Source organism: Heterodontus francisci, chromosome 1 (genome assembly GCF_036365525.1).
Source record: "Heterodontus francisci isolate sHetFra1 chromosome 1, sHetFra1.hap1, whole genome shotgun sequence".
Lineage (NCBI taxonomy): Eukaryota > Metazoa > Chordata > Chondrichthyes > Heterodontiformes > Heterodontidae > Heterodontus > Heterodontus francisci.
This window is the reverse complement of record NC_090371.1, coordinates 18,398,965-18,425,834: the sequence shown is the minus strand read 5'-3', so window position 1 is coordinate 18,425,834 and position 26,870 is coordinate 18,398,965. Positions and strand designations below refer to the sequence as shown.

The following is a 26,870-nucleotide window of genomic DNA, read 5'->3' as shown; positions in this document are numbered from 1 at the left end:
TGGACTGAGGCTTTAATGAAGTCTGGAACCAAGTGGTCCTGGCAGAATCCAAACCTGATCAGTGAGAAAGTTATTGATGAGTAAGTGCTGCTTGATGATAATAATTGGGCAAGAAGTTATGAAAGAGACTAGGATTGGAAGAATGCAGAGTTCTTGGAGGGTTTTTTTTATTCATTCATGGGATGTGGGTGTCGCTGGCTAGGCCAGCATTTATTGCCCATCCCTAATTGCTCTTGAGAAGGTGGTGGTGAGCTGCCTTCTTGAACCGCTGCAGTCCATGTGAGATAGGTGCACCCACAGTGCTGTTAGGAAGAGTGTTCCAGGATTTGGAGCCAGAGACGGTGATTATAGTTCCAAGTCTCAATGATGTGTGACTTGGAGGGGAACTTGCAGGTTCCCATGCACTTGCTGCCCTTGTCCTTCTAGTTGGTAGAGGTCGCGGGTTTGGAAAGTGCTGTCGAAGGAGCCTTGGTGCGTTGCTGCAGTGCATCTTGTAGATGGTACACACTGCTGCCACTGTGCGTCGGTGGTGGAGGGAGTGAATGTTTGTGGATTGGGTGCCACTAAAGCAGGATATTTGGTCCTGGATGGTGTTGAGCTTCTTGAGTGTTGTTGGAGCTGCACCCATCCAGGCAAGTGGAGAGTATTCCATCACACTCCTGACTTGTGCCTTGTAGATGGTGGACAGGCTTTGGGGAGTTAGGAGGTGAGTTACTCGCCTCAGGATTCCCAGCCTCTGACCTGCTCTTGTAGCCACGGTATTTATATGGCTACTCCAATTCAGTTTCTGGTCACTGGTAACCCCTAGGATGTTGATGGTGGGGGATTCAGCAATGGTAATGCCATTGCATATCAAGGGGAGATGGTTAGATTCTCTCTTGTTGGAGATGGTCATTGCCTGGCACTTGTGTGGCATGAATGTTACTTGCTACTTATCGGCCCAAGCCTGGATATTGTCCAAGTCTTTCTGCATTTCTACACTGACTGCGTCAGTATCTGAGCAGTTACAAATGGTGCTGAGCATTGTGCAGTCATCAGCGAACATCCCCACTTCTGACCTTATGATGGAAGGAGATGAAGCTGCTGAAGATGGTTGGGCCTAGGACATTACCCCGAGGAACTCCTGCAGTGATGTTCTGGAGCTGAGATGATTGACCTCCAACAATCACAGCCATCTTCCTTTGTGCTAGGCATGACTCCAACCAGTGGAGAGTTGTCCCCCTGATTCTCATTGACTTCAGTTTTGCTAGAGCTCCTTGATGCCATACTCTGTCAGATGCTGCCTTGATGTCAAGGGCAGTCACACTCACCTCACCTCTTGAATTCAGCTCTTTTGTCCATGTTTGAACCAAGGCTGTGAGGAGGTCAGGAGCTGAGTGGCCCTGGTGGAACCCAAACTGAGCTTTTGTTGTAGAGCTGGAGGAAATTGGAGAGAGCGAGGGGTGAAGATTTGGATGAGTTTGAACGATAAGATGGTATGGTTTAAATTTGAACTTTTGTTACACTAAGAACTAATGTAGATCAGTTATTATAGGGCTGCTGGGTGAGTGGGATTTGGTGCAAGTTAGGACAGAGGTGCAGAGTTCTGGATGAGCTCATGTTTAAGGAGTGTGGAAGATGGGAGGCTATCCAGGAAAGCATTGGAATAGTGGATCCATGACCTTGTTAAACTTGTTTAACATAAGGACTTGGATTGACGAGTTGGTGACAGTTAAGCCAGGTCATCTGGAACATTTAAGTTTGCTTGCCCATCCACCATGCTGAGGAGTGTTCGGGTCAGATATACTGTTGAAACTCCAGTGCTGACTGATGTGACTCATTTAAAGTTGTTGAGGTTCAGAAGTGGTATGTTCTGTCAGGATGGTGGGTAGCAGTGCAATAAGTTGAGTTGTGCTCTCTCTGCTATTCTTGAAGTTCTAGTACCTTCTGTCTATTGATCCAGATCACATGTGTTTGACCTTTGTTTAATGGCCAGCTTGTGACCTTTGTGGAGTTAGATTGGAGAGAAGGAGAGGGCAACAAGATGAGTGGGGTTGACTTGTGTTCAAGGTGAGTCACCTGATGATGGATGTTTGAAACGAAGTCAACCTTTAAGACTCTGTAATGTGATACCTGAGCCAATCGGTCTGGAGTATTTTGGGGAACACTTGATGGTTACCTAGCCATCTTGGGTTCTTGTAGAACTGAGGGGGTAGGCCAGAAATTTAGTTCCAGACAGCACTGAAAGCCAATGCATTCATGAAGAGGTTGAACCTCATTAAACATGCAGTGGCTTAATAATGCTTTGTGCTGGTAGGCTGCATGGTTTTAACTTGTGAACTACAGCAGTCTCCTTCAAACATTTTGGTAGTGTCAACCTGTACTGAAGCTCTCTGAACTCGTTCTGTCATTGAACTCCTTTAGCTCCACTCACATCTTTCAAATAAAAGGTGAATCCTAGCTATAGCTGTCTTTTTGTGAAATATGTGGAATATTCCTTGTTCCAGTCCTACTTGGGGAGGAGGGGTGCAGGGGACCTTCCCTCACTTTTTCCAGTACATTTATGAATCATGGTGCCATTTCCTGCTTTCACTCAGAACTGGAACATTTTGTCTACGTTGCTTCTAATTTCCATGCTTCTTTTGTCTTCACATGGTCCATCTCTGACTTTTCCCTTCACTTCCTTGACTTTACTGTCTTCATTTCTGGGGATAGGCTATCAAATCAATATTTCCTATAAGCCCAATGACACCCACAGCTACCATGACTGCACTATCTATCACTCCGCTTCCTGTGAGAACTCTATACCATTCTCCCAGTTTCTCCATCTTCCTCACATCTGTTCTGACGATGCAACCTTCCAGAATAGCGCTTCTGATATGTCCTTTTTTTCCTCAACTAAGGATTGCCCCTCATTGTGGTTGATAGGATGCTGGACTGTTAGTTCCATTTCATATAGTTTTGCTCTCAACCCTTCCTTTCCCTCCTAGAACTAGGATAGAGTTCCCGTTGTCCTTCCCTTCCACTCTACCAGCCTCTGTATTCAATGGATTGTTTTTTGCCACTTCCAACATGATACCAGCACAAAACGCATCATCTCCTACCCTCCCCTTTTAGCATTCGGAAGGGTCTGTTCCCTCCGCAACGCCCTGGACCACTTCTCAGTCACACCCCCTTTTTGAACAGCATCTTTCCTTGCAAGCACAGGAGATGCAGGATGTGCCCTTTTACTTCCCACCCTGCTCACCATCCTAGGCCCCAGACACTCCTTCCAGATGAAAGTGCTTTGCTTGTACTTCTTTAAATTTAGTATACTGTATATGAGGGATGTAATTTCACTGGAGGCAGTTCAGAGAAGGTTCACTAGATTGATTCCAGAGATGAGGGGTTTGTCTTATGAAGAGAGATTGAGCAGTTTAGGCCTTTACTCTCTAGAGTTTAGAAGAATGAGAAGAATTGAAGTATATAAGGTGATTAAGGGGATTGACAAAGTAGACGTAGAGAGGATGTTTCTTCTGGTGGGGCAATCTAGAACAAGAGGTCGTACTTTTAGGAGAAGGGGTAGCTGATTTAAAACAGAGATGAGGAGAAATTACTTCTCTCAAAGGGTCGTGAGTCTGTGGAATTCACTACCCCAGAGTGTGGTGGATGCCGGGATATTGAGTAAATTTAAGGAGGAGATAGACAGATTTTTAATTAGTAATGGGTTGAAGGGTTTTGGAGAATGGGCAGGAAAGTGGAGTTGAGGCCGAAATGAGATCAGCCATGATCATATTGAATGGCGGAGCAGGCTCGAGGGGCTGAATTGCCTACTCCTGCTCCTAATTCTTATGTTCTTATTTGCTGCTCACAATGCAGTCTCCTCTACATTGGGGAGACCAAATGCAGATTGGGTGTCCGTTTTGCAGAACACCTCCGTTTGGTTTGTGAGTGTGATCCTGAGCTTCCAGTCACCTGTCATTTTAATCCTCCACCTTTCTCTCATTTTGACCATTCTGTCCTCTGCCTCCTGCAGTATTCCAGTAAAGCTCAATGTAAGCTCAAGGAACAGACCTCATCTTTTGACTAGGCATTTTACAGCCTTCTGGACTCAACATTGAGCTGAATAATTTTAAATTGGCCTCTGCCCCATTTTGTTTTCTTTATTTGCTGGTTTTGGTTTTTCTCACGTTTGTCCTCGTTTTTTTTTGTTGCTTTTAGATGGCAGCTGCTAATGATTCTGTCATTCACACCTCCTCTAGGCTCATTTTGTTTATTTTTGTCCCTTTGATTCCCTTTGGCTCTGCATTATCAACCCTTTTGTCATTTAATTTCTCTTGCCCTCCACCCTATCACAGACCTTGCCTTTTGTTCTTTTCCCACTCTCCACGCCCCCCCCCCTCCCCCCCGCCAGCCCTTTCACTTGCTTAAAACCTGATAGATCTCTAACTTTTCCCAGTTCTGATGAGAGATCATCAACCTGCAACATCAACTCTGTTTCTTACTCCACAGGTGCTGCTGGATCTGCTGAATATTTCTAGCATTTTCTGTTTTTATGTCAGATTTCCAGAACTTGCAGTATTTTGCTTCTGTATGACATTTAAATACTGAGAAAAAAATTTGAAGGACGATAGGAAAAGGACAGGGGCACTGGGCTTAATTGGTTAGCTATTTCATAGTGCCAGCACAGAAATGTTAGGCCAAATAGCTGCCTCCTGTGCTGAATGATTCTAGGATTGGGTGTGTCACTATATGGAGATGGTGAGCACTCAGTTGGGCAAATAGAAATTCTACCTATGAATTTCTTAATAATTTGGCTTGGAGACTTGTAAACATGGTAATGTTTACACATTGAACCTTTTTAAAATAAATAATTGAATAGATGCAGCAGGTGCTGCAGATAAAATTGGTTGATGGGGCTGTTACACAGTTGGCTCTCTCCTTGCACTTCTGACTTTTTTTCCTGACAACTGCTAAGTCTCTTCGACTCGCCACGCTTTAGCCCGCCTTTATGGCTGCCCGCCAGCTCCAGCGATCGCTGGCAACTGACTCCTCCGACTTGTGATCAATGTTACAGGACTTCATGTCGCGTTTGCCGAAGTCTTTAAAGTGGAGACGTGGACGGCCGGTGGGTCTGGTACCTGTGACGAGCTTGCTGTACAATGTGTCCTTGGGGATCCTGCCATCTTCTATGCGGCTCACATGGCCAAGCCATCTACGGCGCCGCTGGCTTAGTAGGGTGTATATGCTGGGGATGTTTGCCGCCTCAAGGACTTCTGTGTTGGAGATACGGTTCTGCCACCTGATGCCAAGGATCCTCCGGAGGCAGCGAAGATGGAATGAATTGAGACGTCTCTCTTGGCTGACATACGTTGTCCAGGCCTCGCTGCCGTAGAGCAAGGTACTGAGGACATGGGCTTAATACACTTGGACTTTTGTGTTCCGTGTCAGTGCGCCATTTTCCCACACTCTCTTGGCCAGTCTGGACATAGCAGTGGAAGCCTTTCCCATGCGCTTGTTGATTTCTGCATCAAGACACAGGTTACTGGTGATAGTTGAGCTTAGGTAGGTGAACTCTTGAACCACTTCCAGAGCGTGGTCGCTGATATTTATGGATGGGGCATTTGTGACTTCCTGTCCCAGGATGTTTGTTTTCTTGAGGCTGATGGTTAGGCCAAATTCGGTGCAGGCAGCCGCAAGCCTGTTCATGAGTCTCTGCAGACACTCTCTTCTGTGTGGGATGTTAATGCAGCATCGTCAGCAAAGAGGAGTTCCCTGATGAGGACTTTTGTACTTTGGTCTTTGCTCTTAGACGGGCAAGGTTGAACAACCTGCCACCTGATCTTGTGTGGAGGTAAATTCCTTCTTCTGAAGTCTTGAACGCATGTGAGAGCAGCAGGGCGAAGAAGATCCCAAACAGTGTAGGTGCGAGAACACAGTCCTGTTTCAAAGAACAAACAACAAAGAAAATTACAGCACAGGAACAGGCCCTTCGGTCCTCCAAGCCTGCGCCGATTCAGATCCTCTATCTAAACATGTCGCCTATTTTCTAAGGGTCTGTATCTCTTTGCTTCCTGCCCATTCATGTATCTGTCTAGATACATCTTAAAAGACGCTATCGTGCTCGCGTCTACCACCTCCGCTGGCAACGCGTTCCAGGCACCCACCACCCTCTGCGTAAAGAACTTTCCACGCATATCCCCCCTAAACTTTTCCCCTCTCAGTTTGAACTCTTGTCCCCTTGTAATTGAATCCCCCACTCTGGGGGAAAAAGCTTCTTGCTATCAACCATGTCTATACCTCTCATGATTTTGTACACCTCAATCAGGTCCCCCCTCAACCTCCGTCTTTCTAATGAAAGTAATCCTAATCTACTCAACCTCTCTTCATAGCTAGCGCCACTCAGGACAGGAAAGGGGTCTGATGAGGCACCGCTATGCTGAATTGTGCCTTTCATGTCATGGAATGAGGTGATGATACTTAGTAGCTTTGGTGGACATTCGATCTTTTCTAGTAGTCTGAGGAGACCACGTCTGCTGACAAGGTCAAAGGCTTTGGTGAGATTAATGAAAGCAACGTAGAGGGGCATCTGTTGTTCACGGCATTTCTCAGGGTAGACACGCTCAGCCAGCTTCTGGAGCCTGTTTAAAGCGACTCGAGCGAAGACTTTCCCCACTATGCTGAGCAGGGAGATTCCACGGTAGTTGTTGCAGTCACCGCGGTCACCCTTGTTCTTTTCGAGGGTAATGATATTGGCATCGCGCAGGACCTGTGGTACTGCTCCCTCATCCTAGCATAGGCAAAGCAGTTCGTACAGTGCTGAAAGTATAGCAGGCTTGGCACTCTTGATTATTTCAGGGGTAATGCCGTCCTTCCCAGGGGCTTTTCCGCTGGCTAGAGAATCAATGGCATCACTGAGTTCCGATTTTGTTGGCTGTACGTCCAACTCATCCATGACTGGCAGAGACTGGGCTGCATTGAGGGCGGTCTCAGTGACAACATTTTCCCTGGAGTACAGTTCTAGGTAGTGCTCCACCCAACGGTCCATTTGCTTGCGTTGGTCAGTGATCGTGTCCCCTGATTTAGATTTGAGGGGGAGGCGATCTTCTTTATGGTTGGCCCAAAAGCCCTCTTAATGCCATCATACATTCCTCTGATGTTTCCGGTGTCAGAGGCCAGCTGAATATGACTGCATAGGTGTTGCCAGTAGTCATTTGCACAGCGCCTGGCTGTTCTTTGTGCAGTGCTTCTGGCTGCTTTAAGTGCTACGGATGTTAACTCGCTGGGAGATTTCTTGTAGTTCAGTGCAATGCGCTTAGCGGCGATGACCGGCTCCAGCTCTTCATTATGAGATTGAAACCAGTCTGCATTCTGCTTCACACATTTGCTATAAGTGGTCATTGCTGAGTCATAGATGGCGTCTCTGATGTGGGCCCACTTGGTCTCTGCATCCCCTGTGGGAGTGTTTTGAAGGGCTTTTTCGAGTGAAATTAGCAACTTGCGTAACGGCTGTGGATGAGAAATTCTGCTAGTGTTGATGCGCGGGCGGCCCTTCTGCTTGGAGTGATGCAGCTTCTTTGGTTTGAGGCTAACCTTGCTGCACACCAGGGAGTGGTCGGTGTCGCAGTCCGCACTGTGGAAGCTGCGTGTGATTTGATGGAGTACCATATGTGCAAATGTGAACTGGTCCAATTTTTCAGGAAGAATATAAAAGCAGGATATTATTTAAATGGAGAGAGATTGCAGAACTCTGTGGTGCAGAGGGATCTGGATGTCCCGGTACATGACTCGCCAAAAAGTTAGTTGCAGGTACAGCAACTGATTAGGAAAGCAAACGGAATGTTGTCATTTATTGCAAGGGGAATGGAATATAAAGTTAGGGAAGTTTTGCTACCATATCTGGAGTACTGCGTACAATTTTGGTCTCCTTACTCAAGAAAGGATAAATTGCATTAGAAGCAGTTCCGAGAAGGTTCATTCGACTGATTTCTGGGAAGAAGGGGTTATCTTATGAGGGAAGGTTGGACAGGCTGGACCTGTATCCATTGGAGTTTCGAAGAATAAGAGGTGATTTTATTGAAACATATAAGATCCTGAGGAGACTTAATAGGGTGGACGCTGAAAGCTTTTTCCCAGGGTGGAAGAGTCAGTTACTAGGGGACATAGGTTTAAGGTGAGAGGGGCAAAGTTGAGAGGGGATGTGCGAGGCAAGTTCTTTACACAGAGGGTGGTGAGTGTCTGGAACTTGCTGCCGGGGGAGGTGGTGGAAGCAGGTACGATAGCGACCTTTAAGAGGCATCTTGACAAATACATGAATAGGATGGGAATAGAGGGATACGGTCCCCCGGAAGTGCAGAAGGTTTTAGTTTAGGCAGGCATCAAGATCGGCGCAGGCTTGGAGGGCCGAATGGCTTGTTCCTGTGGTGTACTGTTCTTTGTTCTTTGAAACAGAGGGGGGGAAAAAAACTTCATTTTAAGTTGTCTACAGCAATTATCTAATTGGCCCGAGAGCTAACATATTCTTTCATTTCCACCCTGTCAGCAGTGGCTCAGTGTGGGCATGCCGCACTGTTGGAGGTGCCACCTTTCAGATGAGATGCAAAACTGAGATTCTGTCCATTCTCTCGGGTGGATGTAAAAGATTCCATGGTATTACTTTTGAAGAGCAGGGGAGTTCTTCCCAGTGACCAGTCAACATCTACCTCTCACACAACATCTCTAAAACGGATCATCTGATTATCATGACATTGCTGATGTGAAATAGGCTGCCATGTTTCCTACCTTACCTCAGTGACTGCACTTTAAAAATACTTGATTGACTGAGGTTGTGAAAGGCACTATATAAATGCAATTCTTTTCCCAAACTCATTTGCATAAATGTATAGAGATACAGCACTGAAACAGGCCCTTCGGCCCACCGAGTCTGTGCCGAACATCAACCACCCATTTATACTAATCCTATACTAATCCCATATTCCTACCAAACATCCCCACCTGTCCCTATATTTCCCTACCACCTACCTATACTAGTGACAATTTATAATGGCCAATTTACCTATCAACCTGCAAGTCTTTTTGGCTGGTGGGAGGAAACCGGAGCACCCGGAGAAAACCCACGCAGACACAGGGAGAACTTGCAAACTCCACACAGGCAGTACCCGGAATCGAACCCGGGTCCCTGGAGCTGTGATGCTGCGGTGCTAACCACTGCGCCACTGTGCCGCCCTTAACATGTCCATTTGCTTTTAAACCCATTTGCAAAATTTTGCTATCGTCAAAAGCATTTTGAATGTACACTGGAAATGAGTTGTTAAATTTATCTTTTCTAATTTTGATTGTTTAGGATGTGTGCTGGAGGAAGGAAAGAAGGAATACAAGTTCCAGGTTCAAGATGATCGGACGGCACACCAACTCATTCTGAGGACAGTGAGTGTCCTGAACTGTATGTATGTTGTAAAATGTGCTTGTATTTTCTCTGACCCTGTACAAAGTCGGTGACGGGTACTCTTAAAACCTTGCTACACCAACAGATTTTTTATTCATTCATGGGATGTGGGCATCGCTGGCTAGGCCAGCAATTATTACCCATCCCTAATTGCCCTAGAGAACGTGTTGGTGAGCTGCCTTCTTGAACCGCTGCAGTCAATGTGGGGGAGTTCCAGGGTTTTGACCCAGCGGCAGTGAAGGAATGGCGATGTAGTTGCAAGTCAGGATGGCGTGTGGCTTGGAGGGGAACTTACAGGTGGTGGAATTCCCAACCATTTGCTGCCCTTGTGCTTCTAGGTAGTAGAGATCGTGGGTTTGGGAGGTGCTGTCTAAGGAGCCTTGGTGCGTTGCTGCAATGCATCTTGTAGATGGTACACACTGCTGCCACTGTACATTGGTGGTGGAGGGAGTGAATCAAGTGGGCTGCTTTGTCCTGATGATGTTGAGCTTCTTGAGTATTGTTGGAGCTGCACCCATCCAAGCAAGTGGAGAGTATTCCATCTCACTCCTGCCTTGTGCCTTGTAGATGGTGGACAGGCTTTGGGGAGTCAGGAGGTGAGTTACTCGGCGCAGGATTCCTAGCCTCTGACCTGCTCTTGTAGCCACGGTATTTATATGGCTACTCCAGTTCAGTTTCTGGTCAATGGTAACCCCCAGGATGTTGATAATGGGGGATTCAGCGATGGTAATGCCATTGAATGTCATGAGGAGATGGTTAGATTCTCTCTTGTTGGATATATTTCAACGCTGCCGGTTTCACTACCGCAGGAAACTGATAAAACGTTTAGGAAAGTGATCAATTGAATGAAATTTGAATCTGGCACTGGCCAGTCACAGGACTTGAACCTCAGATGCATGCTATTTTGTACCCAGATAAAAGCTGCTGAGACTGATCTTGTAATTGTACTCGCTTTCTTTGCCAAGGCTGCACTCTGTTGCCCCCTGCTCTGTGGGCCGCCAAGTTTATTCTGCCACCGCTCTTATTTCATCTTGTCTTTCACCAGGAATATTACGCAAGAACTATTTAAACAACTTAATTAGAGACTTCAAGCCTCTTTTTATTTAGCAGTTGTTAATCTTTTCACATTTTAGCCAGAGGCTGTTTGTGCCATTCTTCTACCTAGACATTAACTGCTATTGATTCTCTGACTCGCCATTTCCCATTCTGAGACCTTAAATTTGCAGCACACTCTTTAATTTTATATGATTTAAAAGATGTTGTGGGACAGCATTTTAGATAAATGGAGGGAAATAGATTGCAGTATCTTGCACTTCAAAGATGATGTAAACACCATTATAGAAAGTAAAATGCTGCTCTCATTCACCTTGTGGAGTTTGTTTGGCACTTCTGCAGTTTCCCACAAGCTCACTACATATTTTATTTGTCAAATCAAATTTTATGGCAATTTGCATTTCAGTAGTGCCTTTAACATAGGAAAATGATTCAAGGCACTTAGTTTTGAGGAAAAAAATTAATACCAAGCCAAAGAAGAAGATATTCGAATAGGTGACAAAAGCTTGGTCTGAGGTAAGTTTTAAAGAGGAGGGGGTTAGGGCCTAGACTGCTGAAGACATGGCTGGCAAAGATGGGGCGAAGGAAGTGGGGGATGCACAAGAACCCAGAGTTAAAGGATTGTAGAGTTCTTTGACGGTTATAGGGCTGGAGGAAGTTAGAAATAAGAAGGGGGAGGAAGCCTTGGAAGAATTTGAAAACAGAATTTTAAATTTGTGGTGCTGGAGGACATTGTGCAAGTCACAATGAGATGTGCCAGATCTGCCCCTGCCCCCCTGTTCTCCATCCAGAACACGGTGGGATACTGTTTGCCTTTTGCCATGACCTGTCCTGTTGCGGCTTGTTACTGGTTAGATTGCTTTCTTCTGGCCTGGAGCAGTTTATTCCTGTTAATCAAGCTGACCATGCCAGCTCACCCCTTTTATATAAAGTTTCAAGTGTTTCCATGGTGCAAAAGTCCAGTTGTGTTAAGACACCATTTTAGCAGGTAACTATGAACCAGTAGCCAAGGAAGTAAAGTACACACAATCGAAAAACACTTGCGTGCTCTGCTTTTTGCTTTAACATTTTACCAACAAGTATGTAAAAGGTTAAATTACACATGGATAGGCCATACAAATTTGTGTATTAAGATCATGTGCTCAAGGGCTGTTTCATTTTTAAAAATCAGAATTGCAATTAGCTACTCGTGGCATTGACCAACACTTCTAGGGGCTGTCAGCTTGGACTAAGGTTAGCTTGGTTCCGTTGGTTCCCCTGTCGCCTTTTGGAATTAAAAAGTCAAGTCCGACTTCAGAAGTTGAGCATATAATCTATGGTGACACTTGCAGTGTAGTGCAGTACCAACAGTGTTGTTTTATCAGAGGTGTCTGTTTGGTGGATGTATCAAAAATTTTATGGTACTTTTTGACATAGATCATCGTGTTTTCCCAGTATCCTATCTTCCTCCCTTGACCAATAGTGCCAGAAACCGATTTAACCGATCACTCATTCATCTGTTCCTCTTAAGATTGTGCAGATTGATTACCTTGTTCATAAGATCATAAGAACTAGGAGCAGGAGTAGGCCGTCCGGCCCCTCGAGCCTGCTCCGCCATTCAATAAGATCATGGCTGATCTTTTCGTGGACTCAGATCCACTTACCCGCGCTCCCACCATATCCCTTAATTCCTTTATTGTTCAAAAAGATATCTACCTTAGCTGTAAAGACGTTTACTGAAGAAGCGTCAACTACTTCACTGGGCAAGGAATTCCATAGATTAACAACCCTCTGGGTGAAGAAGTTCCTTCTTAATTCAGTCCTAAATCTGCTCCCTCTAATCTTGAGGCTCTGCCCTCTTGTCCTAGCTTCACCTGCCAGTGGAAACATCCTCTCTACTTACCCTCTTATCTATTCCCTTCATGATTTTATATGTTTCTATAAGATCCCCCCCTCATTCTTCTGAACTCCAATGAATATAATCCCAATCTACTCAGTCTCTCCTCATAAGCCAACCCCCTCAACTCCGGAATCAACCTAGTGAACCTCCTCTGCACCCTCTCCAGTGCCAGTATATCCTTTCTCAAGTAAGGAGACCAAAACTGCACACAGTACTCCAGGTGCGGCCTCACCAGTACCCTATACAGCTGCAACATAACCTCTCTGCTTTTAAACTCGGTCCCTTTAGCAATGAAGGACAAAATTCCATTTGCCTTCCTAATTACTTGCTGTACCTGCAGACCAACCTTCTGCGATTCATGCACAAAGACACCTAGGTCCCTCTGCATAGCAGCATGCTGCAACTTTTTACCATTCAAGTAATAATCCTTTTTCCTGTTACTCCTACCGAAATGAATGACTTCGCATTTATTAACATTGTATTCCATCTGCCAGACCTTTGCTCACTCACTCAATGTATCTATGTTCCTCTGTAAAGTTTCACAGTCATGTGCACACTTTGCTCTGCCACTCATCTTAGTGTCATCTGCAAACTTTGACACCCTACACGTGGTCCCCAACTCCAAATCATCTATATAAATTGTAAATAATTGCGGTCCCAACACTGATCCCTGAGGCACGCCACTAGTGACTGACTGATTGCCAACCAAAATAGCACTCATTTATCCCCACTCTCTGCTTCCTGTTAGTCAACCAATCCTCTATCCATGCTAATACTTTATCCCTGCCGCCATGCATCCTTATCTTATGCAGCAGCCTCTTGTGCGGCACCTTGTGGAAGGCCTTTTGGAAATCTAGGTACACCACATCCACTGGGTCCCCATTGTCCACCTTGCTCGTAATGTCGTCATAGAATTCCAAAAGATTTGTCAAGCATGACCTGCCCTTCATGAACCCATGCTGCGTCTGCCCAACGGGACAATTTCTATCGAGATGCCCTGCTATTTCTTCCTTGATAATAGACTCAAGCATCTTCCCCACTACAGAGGTTAAGCTAACCGGTCTATAATTCCCCATCTTTTGTCTACCTCCCTTTTTAAACAGTGGCATCACATCTGCTGTTTTCCAATCAACTGGGACTACCCCAGAGTCCAGTGAATTTTGGAAAATTACCGTTAGTGCACCTGCTATTTCTCCCGCCATCTCTTTTAGTACCCTGGGATGCATTCCATCAGGGCCAGGAGACTTATCAATCCTTAGCTCCATTAGCTTGCCCAACACTACCTCTTCCGTAATAATGATTGTTTCCAGGTCCTCACCTACGTTCGTCTCTTTGTCAATTACTGGCATGTTATTAATGTCCTCCACTGTGAAGACCGATACAAAATACCTGTTCAGTGCCTCGGCCATTTCATCATGTCCCATAACTAAATTCCCCTTCTCATCCTCTAAAGGACCAACGTTTACTTTAGCCACTCTTTTTTGTTTTATATATTTATAGAAACTTTTGCTATCTGTCTTTATATTCTGTGCTAGTTTTTTCTCATGTTCCATCTTACTTTTCTTTATAGCTCTTTTTGTAGCTTTCTGTTGACCTTTAAAGTTTTCCCAATCTTCTAGTTTCATGCTGCTTTTGGCCACTTTGTATGCCTTCTCTTTCAATTTGATAGCCTCCCTTATTTCCTTAGACACCCATGGCAGATTACCCCTTTTCTTCCAGTCCTTTCTTTTCACTGGAATATACTTTTGCTGAGCACTTTGGAAAAATTGCTTTGAAAGTCCTCCACTGCTCGTCAACTGTCCCACCGTAAAATCTTTGTTTCCAGTCCACTTTAGCCAAGTCCTCCCTCATTCTATTGTAGTCCCCCTTGTTCAAGCACAGGACCCTGGTATTGGATTTTATCTTCACACTCTCCATCTGTATTCTAAATTCAACCATACTGTGATCACTCCTTCCAAGAGGATCCCTAACTATGAGGTCATTAATTATTCCTGTCTCATTACACAGTACTAGATCTAGGATAGCTTGCTCCCTCGTCGGTTCTATTACATACTGTTCAAGAAAACTATCACGGATACACTCAACAAATTCCTCCTCAAGGCTACCCTGACTGAGCTGGTTCGACCAATCTACAGGTAGATTAAAATCCCCCATGATAATTGCCGTACTATTTTTACAGGCATTAGTTATTTCTTTGTTTATTGCCTGCCCCAATGTGATATTATTTGGTGGCCTATAGACTACGTCTATCAATGACTCTTTCTTCCTAGAGTTTCTAATTTCCACCCAAATGGATTCAACCTCATTCTCCATAGAACCTATACCATCTCTCAGCACCGCTCTGATGTTGTCCTTGAGTATCAGAGCTACACCACCTCCCTTACCTTCCTGTCTGTCCTTCCGAATAGTCTGGTACCCCTGGATATTTAACTCCCAGTCGTGACCACAGTACACATGTACACAGTAACAAGCAACTGCGCTTCAAAAGTAATTCATTGAATGTGATGCACTTTGGGGTGTTCTGCAACTTGCTTTACTAATGTTGTAACTAATTGATACCACTAGATGGTGTCTTGCACCATCAGGGCAGTACCTGTTCAGAAATAAATCTACTTGAACACCACCTCTCTGTTTTGAGCTTGTGGCTAGATAATTTTTTGATCTCCGTTTTGGCTCAATGGTGAAATTTGAAGAAATTGGTTTATACACCCGATTTTTAAATATTTTTGAATTGCTTTTCAGTGAAAATTCATTATTGCCTTTTTTTGGGTTTTTTTTGGTGGCAGGTATGTGTGGGGCCTGAAACGAAGGATGAGCTGCACGTCATAGAACTGGAAGCTATGAACCCGAATGGGAAAATGATCAAGGTGCCTTTGACATCTCTGAAACCATCCATTCTAACTACCGTAAGTGCCTTAATATATGCACAAGCATTTGTGTTGAATATGAATGGGGTTAGTGGATAGTGGATATTTAGGGTGTTCGCAGATTAAGAGTTTTGTGGAGAAGGGATGTTTGTCCCATGATATTTGTTCAACAGTCCAGGGCGGCACAGTGGCGCAGTGGTTAGCACCGCAGCCTCACAGCTCCAGCGACCCGGGTTCGATTCTGGGTACTGCCTGTGCGGAGTTTGCAAGTTCTCCCTGTGTCTGCGTGGGTTTTTGCCGGGTGCTCCGGTTTCCTCCCACATCCAAAAGACTTGCAGGTGATGGGTAAATTGGCTGTTGTAAATTGCCCCTAGTATAGGTAGGTGATAGGGGATATGGGATTACTGTAGGGTTGGTATAAATGGGTGGTTGTTGGTTGGCACAGACTCGGTGGGCCGAAGGGCCTGTTTCAGTGCTGTATCTCTAAATAAAAATAAAAGTACCTTTATTAGTCTAGAACAGAGCACACTAACAATTAAGTTTTCCAACTCAAACTGATTTGATGTCTGTAGTTGTTACCACCCGCTGTGTTTATATAAAAAAAAAAGTGCTTCCTCATATTCCTCCTGCATCTTTTGTCCCAAACTTTCAATCTGTGTCCCCTAGTCCTGTGCTATTTGTTAATAGGAACAGTTTTTCCTAGTCTAACTTATCTAAGCCTGTCATAATCTTGTACACTTCTATTAAATCTGCCCTCAATCTCCTTTTGTTGCAAAGAGAACAAACCCAGTTTTTCCACCCTAACCTTATAAGTAAAATTGTCCATCCGTGGAACCATTCTGGTAAATCATCTTTGCACCCACTCAAGGACCCTTACATCCTTTCTGAAGTGTGGTGACCAGAACTGGATGCAATACTCCAGTTGGGGTCTAACCAGAGCTTTATAAAGGTTCAGCATAACTCTTCTGCTTTTGTACTCAATGCCTCTATTTATGAAGCTCACCATCTCATTTGCTTTATTAACCACTCTCTTAATATGTCCTGCTACCTTCAAAGATCTATGCACATGCACTCCCAGGTCCGTCTGTTCCTGCAAGCTCTTTAGAACTGTGCCATTAAGTGTATATATATTGCCTCCCTATTCCTTTTGCCAAAACGCAGCACCTCACATTTGTCAATATTAAATTCCATCTGCCACCTCTCTGCCCAATCTGCTAGCCTATCTATGTCTTGTTGCAGGCAGTTCATATCATCTTCACTGTTTGCCACACCTCCCAAGTTTGGTGTCCACAGCACTGACCCTTGGGGAACACCGCTGTCCACCATCCTCCAGTCTGAAAAGCAACCATTTACTATGATTCTATTTTCTATCCTTAAGCTAATTTTTTTATCCAATTGGACACTGACCCTTTTATTCCATGAGCCTCAATTTTGTTAACCAGCCTTTTATGTGGTACCTTATCAAATGCTTTCTTAAAATCCATAGAAATAACATGCATCATATTCCCTTCATCAATCTTCTCTGTTACTTCATCAAAGAATTCAGTTAGATTTGTCAAGCGTGGTTGGCCTTTTACAAATCCATGCTGGCTATCTTTAACTCCAACCTCTCTAAGTGTCCATTGATATTTTCCCTAATTGTAGTTTCTAAAACCTTACCCACCACCAATGTTAAACTAACTGGCCTGTAGTTGCTAGGACTGTCCTTGCACCCTTTCTTGAATAAGGGTGTCACATTTGCCATTTTCCAATCCTCTGACACCACCCCGTATCCAGGGAAGTTTGGAAGTTTACGGAAAGCCCTTCAGCTGTTTCCATCCCCACTTCCTTTAGCAACCTGAGATGCAAGCCATCCAGACTAGGTGACTTAACCCTAAGCATAACCAGCCTTTTTAGGACCTTTTTCCCCCCGCCCCTCCCCCCCCCCCCCCCTCAATTTTTATCCTATCCATTACCTCTATACTCTCTGCTTCTACTGATATTTTTCCAGCCTCCATTTCCTTAGTGAACACTGATACAAAGTCCTCATTAAGTATATTAGCCTTGTCCTGCATCTCTAAGCATATATTACCCTCTCTGTCCTTATTGGACCCCATTCCTCCTCTTACCCTTGTTTACTCTTTACATGCTGGTAGATGATCTTTGGGTTCCCTTTTATGTTGTCTGCCATTCTTTTTTCATATTCTGTCTTCACCAGTCTCATTTTCCTCATCACCTCCCTTCTCAACTTATTGTATATGGCCTGGTTCGTGCTTGATGAGTTCCCTTGACATGCATCATACGCCCTCTTTTTTTTTTTTTGCTTCATCATTGTCGTCTCCTTGTCAACCAAGCCCCCTGTTTTTGGTTCCCCTACCTTTCGCTCTTGTTGGAATGTTGCTAGTCTGTACCTGAAGCATCTCTTCCTTAAAGATAACCCATTGTTCCCATACAGTTCTTCCTGCAGTCTTTGGTTCCATTCTACCCTGGCTAGGCCCCTTCTCATTGTGTCCTCTTCCAACCTAGACATTCTACCTTATTTTGTTCCTTGCTTTTCTGCATTACTAATCTAAACCTTATGATATGATCATTCTTACCCATGTGCTCCCCCACAGACACTTGTTCCACTTGGCCCACCTCATTTCCCAGCAGCAGATCCAGCAATGCCTCTTCTCTAGTTATGCTGAGAACATACTGATCAAGGAAGTTCTCCTGAACACATTTTAGAAATTCCTCCCCCTCCTTACCCTTTACTCTAAAATTATCCCAATCGATATTTGGGTAATTAAAGTCTCCCTATATTACCACTCAATAGTTCTTGCACATTTCTGTGAATTCCCTACTGATTTGCCCCACTATCACGATTTGGAGATATCCCTCGTAGCGTGGCCATACCAAATGGAATTCTGTCTTTGCCCCATCAAGGACATCTTTGCTTTCCAGCACTGCAGTGTCTTCCCTAATCAGGTTTGCACCCTACCTCCTTTTTTTGCCTTCTCTATCTTTTCTGAACACTTTACCTCCTTGTATATTAAATGTATAGTCCTCGCCATTTTTAAGCCACGTTTCTGTTATTGCCACTACATCATATTCCCACATGGCTATTTGTGCTTGTAGCTTCCCAACCTTATTCACCACACTTTGTACGTTTATACACACAGACAGATCATAATCCTGTCTTTGCATTCTTCGTAGTTCTTCTCAGTCTGCTCTCACCTAAATCAGAACTACTCCCTTCTCTCGTGCTAACACTCTCACTCTGACCCCATCTAATACTTTGCTCTTTCCTACTCTAGTGCTATCTGTCTCTTCCAATTCTCTGTGCACCTTGGTGTGGCCCTGTTGTATAATCTTCTGGTTCCCGCGCCCCTGCCTGCACCATCTTTCCAGCCATGCATTCATCTGCACTATCCTCCTATTTCTGTATTCACTTGTGCGTGGTACTGGGAATAATTCAGAGATTACTACTTTTAGGTCCTGCTAGCTAGTTCACTAAACACTTTTTCTGCAGGAGCACATCCCTCTTTTTACTGATGATGTTGGTACCAGACTGCTGGCTGTTCACCCTCCCCCCTCAGGATGTTCTGCAGCCGTTCAGTGACATCCTTGATCCTGGCACCAAAAAAACAACACACCATCCTGGATTCATGTCTGTGGCCACAGAAAAGCCTGTCTGTTCCCCTGACTATCGAGTCTCCTATCACTATCTCATTTCCTTGGATTTCTCACTTTTGTCAAACTTCAAAATACATACGGAGGAGAGGTGGCCCACTACTATCCTATTCTCCTTTTGTTGGGGGTTGGGGTTCAGTTCTCCAGACTACAGCGAATTTACCTATTTCTCCTCCCCCCCCCTAAACAAAGCTCTTGCTGTGTATGCTCTTGGCAGGTATGTAGCAACAGGGAGAAGAATTTCATTGGAACCTATTTCTCTGTATGCTGTCCACCGAAGGCCACTTCATAGCAATCACCTATGATAACTCTGGGTTCCTTCCCACCAGCACCTCAAGACATAGGCTGATTGTAGTGTTTCTGCTATTTCCCGTTTTGTAACGCACAGAGGAAATTATATAGGCTTTTGATATGCATGGACTTCATATCCTATGTGTAGAGCAATATGATTCAATACTTGCATATATATTATACCCTCACACTCACCAAAATTGTTTCTAATATCATTGTGCTAGGCACTGCATCAGTGTGGATTTAGCCAGTAGAGCCATTGGTGAGCCCGAGAGGAATACTTAATGTGATACTGGTGATATTTCTTAAATTGTACATAGAGTAAATGAGCATCCGATTTGAAATTGAGCAAAATTCTGAACACCTGTCTTATGTTCTAGATGGTTTTGGGAGGGTTTGAGGTGTCTCCTCCAGTCTGTTTACGTCTGAAGACTGGTTCTGGTCCTATTTACATCAGTGGAGAGCACGTTGTCGGTGAGTTTCCACAATGCACCTCCTTCAGAACCATCATCAGCTGTTATAAGGTTAAACTGTCTTTGGAATTCTTTTTTGTTTTGCCTCTGCGTAATATATGCTGAATGAGCTTTTGAAACATGCATATCTGTTATATAATTGAATCTTTGGACTGAGCAGTCAGCGGTGTGATAAGTATTTTTCTTCTTTTAAATGAAAAGGAATTTCTTAATTTATTTTCTTTGTTGACTGTCTCGAATGCCATTTCAATAACTTGACTAAAAGGCAACGGTAAGCTCACTTAAGCAGTGGATTAGCACGTTGATCTGTTACCCCCTGGAAGATGCTTAAGATTGCAGCCCAGATTGATTTAGGATGAAAGTCTTCTCGTTCGACCTCCAGGCTCGAAGAGGCGCTGTAGGAACAGGACCCTTCGCCTCAGGAGCTCGATGCACAAAGAGGACGTCATACTACTGAAACCCTGGAGGGAAATGGTGCCTCAGATATTGATGGTATCGGGAATAATCTTGGTAAGTGTGTATGTGTCTATATGCATACAAGTATTGCATTATGTTGCTCTATGATGAAAGCTTTGTACACCAGAAGCCTATATATTTTTCTGTCAGTATGAATATTAATCAAGTAACAGATGGCTCAATAATATAAGATCATTGTATAACTAATGGACTTCATTTTCTGGCTACAGATTGGCCTTGATGTGATGCAAACCCATCTTGAGGAACAGTTGGCCCCAGTGCATCCGCCATATCTAGCACCATTGCTCGAGAAACTTGCACCAACCTGATCCACTTCAACACGAGCTCCTGAAAAGTTACGAGGATGTGCGAAGCACGGAGGAGAAAGCTGATCCAGGTCAGCGCCTTTTTAGGATCTGAAGGACACTTGCACGGGTGGAAGATGAGCTGGCGTCAGAGGAGGATTTTGAGGCATCAGTGGGATCTAGATACAAGCTTTAGAAAAGTTATGGACTTTGGTGCACCAAAGCATGGGTAAACTGCACTGCACAGTAAGGTGGTCACCGAGGAATGCAAGACCGACCAGTCGTCATGGTGATGGAGTTTTAAAATCAAACTTTGCAGGACTTTGTTCTGCTTCTGTGACTCTTTTTGGGGCTCATGCTGGGCATAGCTTGTAGTCTGTTTTGTGTGTTGGGTTGTCGTTCACATTTTTCTCGGACAGTTGGGTTGTTCTTCAGCCTCAGCAGCTCGGCCAGTATTGTGCCATCTTCAAGCTATGTATCTGTTAAACTAAACAGAAGGACAAGCCCCCCAGAATCTCTGATGTCAGCCTCTTTGGGGAATTGATGTCTCCTTTCTACAGTGTCATTGTTTATCACAAGGAACGTCAAAAGAACCAACTGAACACTAGTTCAGTGAGTGTTTTGGCTTTGAGGCAGAAGCACTATATATGTTATATTTGTAAATAAAACACAATTGCACTAAATATTCTGGTGGTTTCATTATTCTGTAGAACTGGTTCAAACCAATATTGGGTTTCGTGTGCACAGAAAAGCTGAATTGTTGAGGCCGTTTATATTCCAAAGTCTCAATAAATGCAAGATGTAGTATAAAGACTGACCAAATGAACATATCTATCCCTTTGTACAACTTATAGAGCTGGGGAGTATGAACAGTGTTCTTCTATGTTTTAAGTTCTGGATGATGAGAGAGGGAGAAGTCTTTAGTAGAAAAAAAATGTAATGGTTAGGTGTATAGATGCTAGTAGCTTAAATAATCTAAATCGCTTCACATACAGTGAGTTACTGTGAAGTATGGTCACCTGTTACATAAGCAAAATTTGGTAGTCTTAATGCACAGTAAGGATGCATTTTGTGTCATATTTGTGGGTTTTGTTGCCAGAAGACAGATGGGCAAGACCCTATGTAAATTCCATGCTCTGGAATAATGTCATTGGATCTTTTGAAATATGGGTCTACATACATGGATATATTTTGTTGTATGGTTAACAGCATTTCAGTTACGTAATGTCTCAATTTTAAAATTCAGATCCTTGTTTTCATAGCCTCACTGTTCCCTGTCTCTCTCTTCCTCCAGCACTAGTGACAAATGTTGTATGTTGACATACTTGTGAAGCACCTTGGGATATTTTATGTTGAAGGTATAATATAAATGCAAGTTGTTGAAAGACTACTTTTGATACCTGGGCTTGAGAACACATTCTCTGATCCAGAGGTAATTGCTGCCAACTGAGCCAAACTGGCAGAGGCGTCTAATACGCTGAAGTGTGCAGTGGAGTTTTTAAAATGCAGGCTAGGTGTAGAAAGAGCAATGTTATATAAAGGTCATCACAGTACTGGAGGTATATATATATTGTCTCAACTTGAGGTGTGCATTCTCACCTTAAAGATGTATCATCAGATCATGCGGTAGATCTACAATTCAGGAACAATCTAGTGTTTTGAAGGATATTTTCTAGGTCATTGTATATTTCCGCAGAAGCTTATGAATTACAAAGGAGTTGACCACGTCGATCCAGACAAATTGCTCACTCAAGATTTAAAAAGAAACAATTGGTAGTAAACAGGTGGAGCTTTTTTGCCCAAAAACCAATGAGTGCAGGGAAGGTGATTGAAGCTGATTGTCCAAACATGCAGAAGAAACAATTAGAGGCTATTTCTGCAGAGACTGAATTGAAGGTTGAGAAAAGGTTTTTTCTTTTTAATCGTTCTCCTACTTTCGGTGAGATTAGCAAGGCCATCCCTAGTTAACTTAAAGAAGGTCGTGAGTCTTCAACTCCTGCAGTCTGTGTGGTGAAGGTACCCCCTTAATGCTGTTTGATAGCTCCAAGATTTTGATCCAGCAATGATGAAGGAATGGTGATATATTTCCAAGTTGCGTTGGTGTATGTGATGCTGTTCCATGCAGCTGCTGTCCTGTGGAGGCCTACATTCATGTGTGCCATTGATGTTCATTGCGTTTTATGGATTAATCTGTGTATTGACATTAAATACTTTATTCCTTTCACACCAATGCCCATTCAACAGCTGCATTGTCTTGTTCTTAGGTATTTTCTCTGGTTACTGCTCATCATCCATTTATCCTTGTTTCCTTCTGACTGTATTAATGCAGAGTTTCCATATATAGGAAGCAGCAGGTTTTTAAAAATATTGTGAACCCTCATGCGGCTGTATTTCAATCATACTCTGCACTGTCCAATTGGGGAGAGAAGAAATAGCGAGCAGTTGCACAATTTGTAAAATATTTTGAGGACTTTAAGCTTGTGATGACAACAAAATGAGTGTCATTTGTATTTTTGGTATTATCAGCACTCTTCAGTGTTGTTACAGATGTGTAGCTCAGTGCAGATTACTGTCTGAGAGCTGTAACTCATGATTTTATAGAGATTGGGCTGCTTTCACAATCTCTTGCACTTGGACAAGAGGTTAAGCAGGTAACCTAGTTTTAGGTTGCATATTGGCTGTGAGGAAGTTAGGAGGTAATGTGTGAACAATCTTGGGTGGCTAGCTTTTTTTGTTTTGCTGCTTTCCTTCAGCTCTCTGCTTAGCATCTCCCCTGAGACCAGTAACTGTCACTTGAAGGAGAAAAATTGGCAAGGTTGTGGGGAAAAAGCAGGGAAGCGAGACTAATTGGATTGCTCTTTCAAAGAGCCAGCACAGGCATGATGGGCTGAATGGCTGCATCGTTCTGTGATTCTATGAAGTGCAGGCATGAAACCCCCAATGCTGGATGTAGTCAGTAGGAGCTCTGCATCCTGGACCTCTGTTTCTGTCTTCCAGACACTTGTGTAGTAGGTCCTGATGAAAAGGCTTACATCAGATCCCCTCCTTCGACTGTTTAAAGAAACAAACTACTCCTGAATGGCAAGGCAGACCTTTGTTGAGTATAGTAGAGAAAACTGATAAAGAATGAAATAAGACCAATCTTTTTAGAAAGTGGTAGATTGTAGGTCGAGAGGAACACTGAGGAAGGAGTTCCACAGTCGTTAAATCCTGGAAAAGATTGAAGCAAGTATATTATGTAGAATTTACAGCACAGACGAAGGTAATTTGGCCAAACTGGCCTGTGCCAGTGTTTATGCTGTAAACGAGCCTCCTCCCATCCAACTTTATCTAGCCCTATCATGATACCTTTCTAATCCTTTCTTCCTCATATACTTGTCTAACATCCCCTTAAATGGAGCTTTGCCATTCACCTCTACCACTCCATGTGGTAGCGAGTTAGAACCATAGAAAAGTTCCAACACAGAAGGAGGCTATTCAGTCCGTGGTATCTGCGCTGGCTGAAAAAACTAGCCGCCCAATCTAATCCCACCTTCCAGCACCTGGTCCGCAGCCTTGTAGGTTACAGCACTTAAGGTGCATATCCAGGTACCTTTTAAAATAGTTGAGGGTTTTTGCCTCCACCACCAATCCGTGCAGTGAATTCCAGACACCCACCACCCTCTGGGTGAAAAAGTTTTTCCTCATGTTCCCTCCCATGTCCCCAATCACCCCTTAAATCTGTGCCCCATGGTAATTGATCTCTCCGTTAGTGGAAACAGGCCCTTCCTGTCTATTCTATCTAGGCCCCTCAATTTTGTACACCTCAATTAAGTCACGTCTCCGCGTTCTAAGGAAAACAACCCAAGCCGATCCAATCTTCCCTCGTAGCTGTAACTTTCGAGCCCTAGCAACATTCTTGTAAATCTCCTTTGTACTCTCTCCAGAGTAATTATGTCCTTCCTGTAATGTGACCAGAATTGTACATGATGCTCCAGCGGTGGTATAACCAGCAGTTTATACAGTTCCAGCATCACTTCCCCTGCTTTTGTACTCTATACCTCAGCCAATAAAGGAAAGCATTCCATATGCCTTCTTCATTCCATCTACCTATCCTGCCACCTTCAGGGACCTGTGGACACAATTCTCTCCAGTCAGTAAATACATTTCTCCTTTTATTAATGATTTTTCAAATTTAAGACTCCTAGTTTTGGACTCCTGCACAAGTGAAAACATTTTCTCTGTCTACCATATCAAACGCTTTCATAATTTTAAAGACCTCTGTCAGGTCATCCATTTCTGTTCCTACAAAACAAAGTTCCACCCCTGTTCCTGATAGGTATAACCTCTCAGTTCTGGTATCATCTTTATATCCTAGTTTCAGTATAGTGAGCATGTATTTTGAATGATTTTAGGTTTGCAAAGATCTCAACCTTTTATAAATACTTCCCTTTTTGAAATATTTGCAGGTGTACCCGACTCTGACTCCGATTCAGAGTCCGAATCTGAAGACAATCACCAGGTGAAACCTCCTGTGAAGAAGGAACCTGTTAAACTTGTATCGCCTCCCACTGCACTGCATCCTGCAAAGGTATGGAGTAGGGGCGAATTTAGAAATATGTCTGGTGCCTCACTCAGTGGTGTAATGATAAATCGTTCACTTCAAACCTCTGGGTGCAGGATCTGACCTTTTCTGCAATTATAAATGCAGTCTCAACAGATAGAAATAATACATATCCAGTATTAAACCATAGAATACTGTTTTCAGAGCATGATGGCCCCCCTTTTTATTTTTAACTATTTTTTATTTTATTTCGTTATTCATTTTGTTTTTACCATGTGCCTGTGAAGAAGGAATCTGCTTTTTTTGTCATGTTTGTGCTTTGGGCCAGGTTGTTCTATTTTTCCTGTCAATTAACACCCTCTCTGCACTAACGCTTTGTCTTTCAGCACACCATTAACATACCGTTTGCCTTTGCTCCATGACCTTCTGGTCAGTTATTTTCTGTGACCTTGTCCTATCAACACCCTCTCTTTGGTTATCTCTTGCCCCACCCCTGCTTTATTTGCTTAAAACCTATTACATTTCTAGCCTCTGCCATTTCTGATGGGTCACTGACCTGAAACGTTAACTCTGATTCTCTGTCCACAGATGCTGCCAGACCTGCTGAGTATTTCCAGCATTTCTTGTTTTTCTATCATAGAATAGTGTTGTTGTGTTTTTAGTGGCCATTTCCTATGTGGGATTAACAGAAGCATTGATACATTGTCAACTCCCTTACTGTGCTACTCGTGCAGTTATCAAGTGGAAGCCAGATTCTTCACCCAAAGTAGGAAAAAACTCAGCAGGCTTTGTAGTTCAAGTAAATAATGCTATTGTAACTGGGATCTTCCAATTGCTATATGGGTGCTGGAAACAGCTCTGCCTTTCCTCCTTTTTGCTGAGTAATACAATGAGTGGAAACCACACTGAATTTCAGCTCTTCCAAAGTCCCACAGCCAGGCAGGCTATGAATGGAGGCACAGGAACAGTTGGAACAGAAAGCCTACGGAGAATTATAGGTGAATCGGAGATTGTTCATCAAGTAGCCCCTTGTTCATGCTGTGGCTTTCACTATAATAGGCTCATTGATAAAGTGGCTTTGGTTTTGTTGAGCTTATACTATTTGCTTTCTCATCAAATAATATGAGGGAGAGGTGGGAAAAAATTGTTGCCCAGAGATACTTCACCTGAGGTTGTACCAGGTGTTTTTTTTTAATAGTCATTTGGTAGTACAGAACTTGAGTATTGCTGAAAATAGAGACATGTGGTCCAAGCTTTTCGTCTTGCGCTCAGCAGGACAATTCGCAAGAATACCAATGTAAGGGAAAAAATTAACTTTATACTGTATGAGGAGAGAGTGCTGATTGGTTGGCAAATGAATTCTGGTAGACGCGTTGCCATGGAGAATGCACCAGTTTACGGTGACTGACAGTTAACTGCCAAGCTTTGTTTGAAATTTAAATCAGGCAGCTTGACTCTGGTCAAGGCATTGCCCTGAGGAACCAGTGCATGGCTGTCACTTTTTTTTTATTGGTGGGATTGGCTAGGCCAGCATTTATTGCTCATCCTGAGTGGCTTGCTAGCCCATTTCAGAGGGCGTTTAAGAGTCAACCACATTGCTGTAGGTCAGATAAGGTAAGGACGGCAGATTTCCTTCCCTAAAGGACATTAGTGAACTAGTAGGCATCAACTGTAATCAGTGGCTCAACTTGCCATCACCATGTTTGAAACACAACCTTTCAGATGAGGGAGGTTAGAATCATAGTAAGTTTAAGGCACAGAAAGAGGCCATTTGACCAATTGTGCCTGTGCCGGCCGAGAAACGATCCACCTATTCTAATCCCACCTTTCCAGTGTTTGGTCCATAGCCCTGCAGATTATGACATTTGAGGTGCATATCCAGACTCCTTTTGAATGAGTTGAGGGTTTCTTCTTCAACTACCCTTTCAGCCAGTGAGTTCCAGACCACC

General features: G+C 43.7%; 1 protein-coding gene across 1 annotated transcript in view; it reads left to right on the top strand.

Annotated features, from left to right (window-relative positions):
• npm1b (nucleophosmin 1b) overlaps positions 1-26,870 on the top strand; it is a 150,217-nt gene that overhangs the window by 15,157 nt on the left and 108,190 nt on the right. Inside the window, exons 2-5 of the mRNA XM_068028697.1 lie at positions 9,302-9,384; positions 15,122-15,241; positions 19,525-19,618; positions 24,827-24,948. Coding sequence (XP_067884798.1) covers positions 9,302-9,384; positions 15,122-15,241; positions 19,525-19,618; positions 24,827-24,948 — 419 coding nt within the window. The remainder of the gene's footprint in view (positions 1-9,301; positions 9,385-15,121; positions 15,242-19,524; positions 19,619-24,826; positions 24,949-26,870) is intronic.